The 4,903-nt window shown below is 34.0% G+C and overlaps 1 protein-coding gene across 1 annotated transcript; it reads left to right on the forward strand.

Annotated features, from left to right (window-relative positions):
* Positions 1-182: 182 nt before the first annotated feature.
* LOC110444772 lies at positions 183-4,659 on the forward strand (the record flags this gene model as incomplete). Its single annotated transcript, XM_021489132.1, has 7 exons — positions 183-220; positions 892-1,049; positions 1,698-1,887; positions 2,564-2,701; positions 2,961-3,179; positions 3,814-3,916; positions 4,539-4,659. Coding segments are annotated over 7 exons (967 nt in total), but the record flags the coding sequence as incomplete, so codon positions are not given.
* Between the last annotated feature and the right edge of the window lie 244 nt (positions 4,660-4,903).

Here is a 4,903-nt window from a genome sequence, read left to right on the forward strand (position 1 = left end):
ATGAAATTTCAGGGGTGAATGAGTTAAACAATGTTACAAAATCGATATAAGTATAGAATATAATACTAGTAATGAGACTGTTTGTTTCATAATGATTTTTTTTTATTAATTCCTTGTGTTTCTTATCAACTTAATAATAACTCCGATTCTGCTCTCATACATCTTTTTCTATAAATTTACAGAAAAGGAGAAATCTGACCGACTTCAACGATTACACACGGTTTGTCTACTTGTATCTTCGTATGTTAAAAGACTCATCTTTTCTGTACCAAGTTACGGACAATGCTAGTCATGAAAGTACTAAATAAAATATATGATTGAAAAGCAATACCATATATTTCAATTATGCATGTACACTGAGTTACGCGATATAATAAAACCTGCTAATAAGAACGGAATTCAAAATCATATGTTTGATGTCATATCAGATATTTTCGTCGGACAGTAATTTCGTGGTAATCGACAAAACACCATTTCGGGGGTACATGAATTCGTAGAATACGAGTACCAGCCCAAACGGAGAATTGCTTAATATCAAACTTGGAATAACATTGTGGATCTATGAATCTTTCAACGAAGATAACCCACAAAATCAACAAAATTTACAATCTTACGAAAATAAGTGATTTCACAGTAAATTCGTAGTGTTGAAATTTGTCTTAAATTCTGATATTTGTTTTTATAGAAAGTGAGCAATTTTAAGTCTTTTCGGTGTGAAGATGCCGATCTAGATATATTTAAAGCAAGGACATTGCGAAAATGAAATGTTTACAGTGAAAGAATGTACGCCTCTTGTTGAATTAATACTATTTTTTAAAACGAAGAAATATTCTCTTTGGAATGTATTATGTATACTTACTTGATAATGATAGAGGTGGGTTTTGTTTACAGATGAAAGGCTTCGAGAACATGGTATTCAATATGGCGAGAGAGGCTTCCTCCAACGAGCAGCAAATCTTTAGATCGTGTCTAAAGTTGCAGAAAAAACCGACCGACCGAAGTCAGCTACGTTCCACATGTACTTCAAATACAGACGAAACAACTATCAAGTATGGCAGTCATCAATTTGCAAACATTATTTGATTTACATTTCTGCTTCTTTGAACTTTTGCATTAGTGTATCAGTTTTTCGAACCAAAAATTCCATAAACTACCATACAATTTATTTCATCTAAGAATCATGCTGTATCCAACTTCATTCTATTGAGAATATGATTTTTATTATTTATTTTAGAATAGATTTGTTTCAATATCCTATGTATTGAATTTTAACCATTTACCGTGAAATCTCGTTTTGGTGTACTAGGTTGTGAAAGTGTTTCTTTTTATTGCTGTTCGGCCCGATATGACTTAACCATTAAATAAGTTATTGATGTGCTGAAATACAAGTATTTTTTGGCGTTCAATATCAGAGTATGATTGTCTTCAATCTAATGACATGCATATTTTTGTTTCTTACCTGTAGTTGTTAAGAAGCGGCCTCCGTATCCATTTTTTGAGTGGTGGCACGGTTCATAATATAGATTTTCGGTTACTCAGTATTTATTTCTAAATTAACTAATACCATAAATGAATAACACTGCACCATACAGTTGTTTTGGTCCTTGAAGTGTAATTCATTTTTGGAAAACCATCTATTGCAAAATTATATGCGCAAATACATTTGTGTTTCATGGTCATCAACCAACACTTTATAGGTACTACGACCAGACCTCAAAGTTTATTATGGCTTTAGTGTTCCCAATGGCAGTCAGTGACCAAGACGTCATCGTCCACAGCATAGACGTCATTAAGGCCAAAATTAGGCACCTTTACCCATGTGACGCATCCTCTGTGCCACTGAGCAAGATGTTTAAAGTGAAAGCAAGAGCAAGGCTACGTAAGAAGGTAAGAAAACCCGAATGTTACTAACTGTAAGAAAACACATGCGGTGAAAATGTTCTTCTAGTTAACGGACAATAATAACCTGCTGCATCCAAAGAGGTGATTAATGTAGGGAACCCTGCGGAATGGGGAGTTTTGTTCTGCTTTCTTAGAGAAAAATGAAGAGACCAAATGGTATACTGCCCCATTGCAGGTCTTTGGATGTCTCCATTATTCTTTTCCCTCTGACCTAATCTTTCCCTTTCGGCGACGCCTCTCAAGGCACCGTTTCCATGTGGCCTTAGTCGTGGAGAGGTGTTACACACGACTGAATAAAATTGCCAGCACACTAATTAGTGACATTTCCCTAATTTTACTATAACGTATCAGAACATCAGACAGTTGTTGGTTAAGTGTGCGACAGATTAAAAATCTGGAAAACAAAATTCAGTTTATTTATCCTATTACATTGACGTATTGCTTGATTAGAATGTAACAAATTTAACATGCAACCATATACTAGCGCATTCATGAATTGGCACACTCACAAAATATGCGATTAAAACATATATTCAGAAATAATTATTAGAGCGATCATAAATAAGCGCAATGATTAAGTTCGAAAAACCCTGAAATTTGAATACGGCTAAAGTATAAACGCTTACTTCAATTAAGAACAACGTATTTACATCTATTGTAGGGCTCCGTACAGGTGATGATTGTCGATACGAAACTGAGGAGTAAAATAGAGTTACCGGCCTTTGTTGTGTCATCACATGACAAAGGAAAGACTTGGGAGACAACTGCGGCCAGCCCGTCATCGCGGGTTATGATGAAGGTTGGTCGATTTGGAAACACGATTATACTTATGTCCAATTCTGTCAAGATGAAATAAATTATACCTTTGAAATAATATTATGTTGAATATGCTTCAGTTTTGTTTTATTTTTTGTTTCATATCTGATTGAACACCATATGTATTTAGATCTCGCTTGAAATATTCCTTGATTATTTTTTTCCAACAAATAAATATTTTTCTTGTTAGTAGCATGTTGATATCTGTCGATTTGATTCACCTTTCTACTTTTTTTCTTAAGAACAAACCGTGTGTGTCAGCGATGATCCGCGCATGCCCAACGCACTTCATGGCCATCTCGTGCGAGTTATGGCCGGATGTGCCACTCTCTTTCATGGACAAACTAGAGATGCACACAGTGTCTCCTAGAGGAGGATTGATCCGCCTCCGGTGTAACAACAGGATCACTATCGCCGCTGAAAAGAATTCAGTTGACAGGGATATAGACATATGCGTCCTGGTAAACCTTGAAAATATCTCAACAACAATCTTTACGCCAAAATGTCTAAATGATTCCTAGCATAACAATTTCCAAATGAATAAATTGAAATTTGCAAATACACTTTCATTTTAATTTACTTGGTTCAACAATGATGTATCATCCTGCATTATTTTTTCATTAATAATTGATAAATAATAAGAAAATTTGATTTTTTAACTTCCACGCAAAACTTTAAAATACCAAAAAACTAAACTCCATCGTATTTGTCAAATTCGGAAATCCTATCTGAACAGAGTATGGGCACGTTTTATTGATGTTATCATGATTTTATTGGGAAATGTTCTAATTCCTTTTGTGAATTTGTGATATAAAGCTAGATATATATAATTGATTCGTTGTTATTACCCCAGTTCTTGCTATGTGTGAATAATAGACAAAACTAAGGTTTTACCTACATTTACAATGGCATGTCTGGTCGATAAAGCAGAAACATAGTCTGATTCTTCTTCTACTTTCCCAAAAGTATCCATGTAAACATTTCTTTTTTATATTTTGTCCTATTTTTTCAACTTTTAGTTCGAATTACAGATTTGTTGAAGTGTCTGTATTCTTTGGTATTTAAACAAAAATTATACCGTCGTTGTGTTTGCAGGAACAGGAGTCAAGCCCCACCCCGATGGTAACCATAACAGCGACAAAGGACATTACCAGGCCTTTGATACTATCAATTCCGTTCAATATGCTAGAAAGAGGAGGTAAGAACTAACTTCAGACCGTTTTAATTGAGAGAATTGTAAATTTTGCGTGTATTCACCAGGAGTAGTAGAATAACAAAACTTGATGTCATAAATTGTAAGTAATCATCTAGATTCACAATTACAAAAATATTAAAATATAAATATGTTGAACGCAAATCTTTAATGTATTCATGTCATATATTGAAGCTCATATCCACACCTGCATAGAGTATAAAAGGATCATTTAATTTTTTAGAGCATTTCCCAAAACCATTGTGTAAAATTGAGAAAAGTATTTCTTAAGGTTTGATTTGATTATGTTATATATGCAAATCAAAAATATTGTTTGTTTACGGTTACCCTACCAGCTCTAATATTTTCTGCCTACCCTAAACTTTAATGGGCAGTTTTCAAGGACGCACTGATAAGTCAAGGTTACTGTCTCATATGAACCTTACAAAAATGAAAAATGAAATTTATAACCTTTGTACTACTATAATTGTTTCAGTCATACATCAGGAAAAAACATGTTTTTCACCGAAAAGTAAATGGAGATCTTTTGAATATGTTTTTCTTTTACAACATAACAAGTTTCCTTTTTGTTTGTTTGTTTTAAGCCATATATTTTGATTTGTTACAGAGAATGCAAAGGGACTTATCATACTTGTAAAGGACGGTGACCTGAAATGGCAGAAGGCACAATGTGAAGCATATAAAGAACTGTGCTCCATTATCTTCGTGATTAACAGTTTAAACAGACGGTAATGACGTCACGATTGTAAACGATATACAGTTGAACCAAGTTATTGCACACAATCATAAATATTTCACTTATACAACATTTACCTCGAATAGTTTATTTGATATTGTGACCGGAAGGGGTTTCACCCTACCGTCCCCAAGATTATGATATTTAAGTGGGATGGCACTTGTAAACGGTTCTTGACCGACTCTATCAAATGACCAATCTAATTAAAATTATATCTTCACATCGCTCCCGTTTAC

The sequence above is a fragment of the Mizuhopecten yessoensis genome, unplaced genomic scaffold (assembly GCF_002113885.1).
Source record: "Mizuhopecten yessoensis strain PY_sf001 unplaced genomic scaffold, ASM211388v2 hete_36170704, whole genome shotgun sequence".
NCBI lineage: Eukaryota > Metazoa > Mollusca > Bivalvia > Pectinida > Pectinidae > Mizuhopecten > Mizuhopecten yessoensis.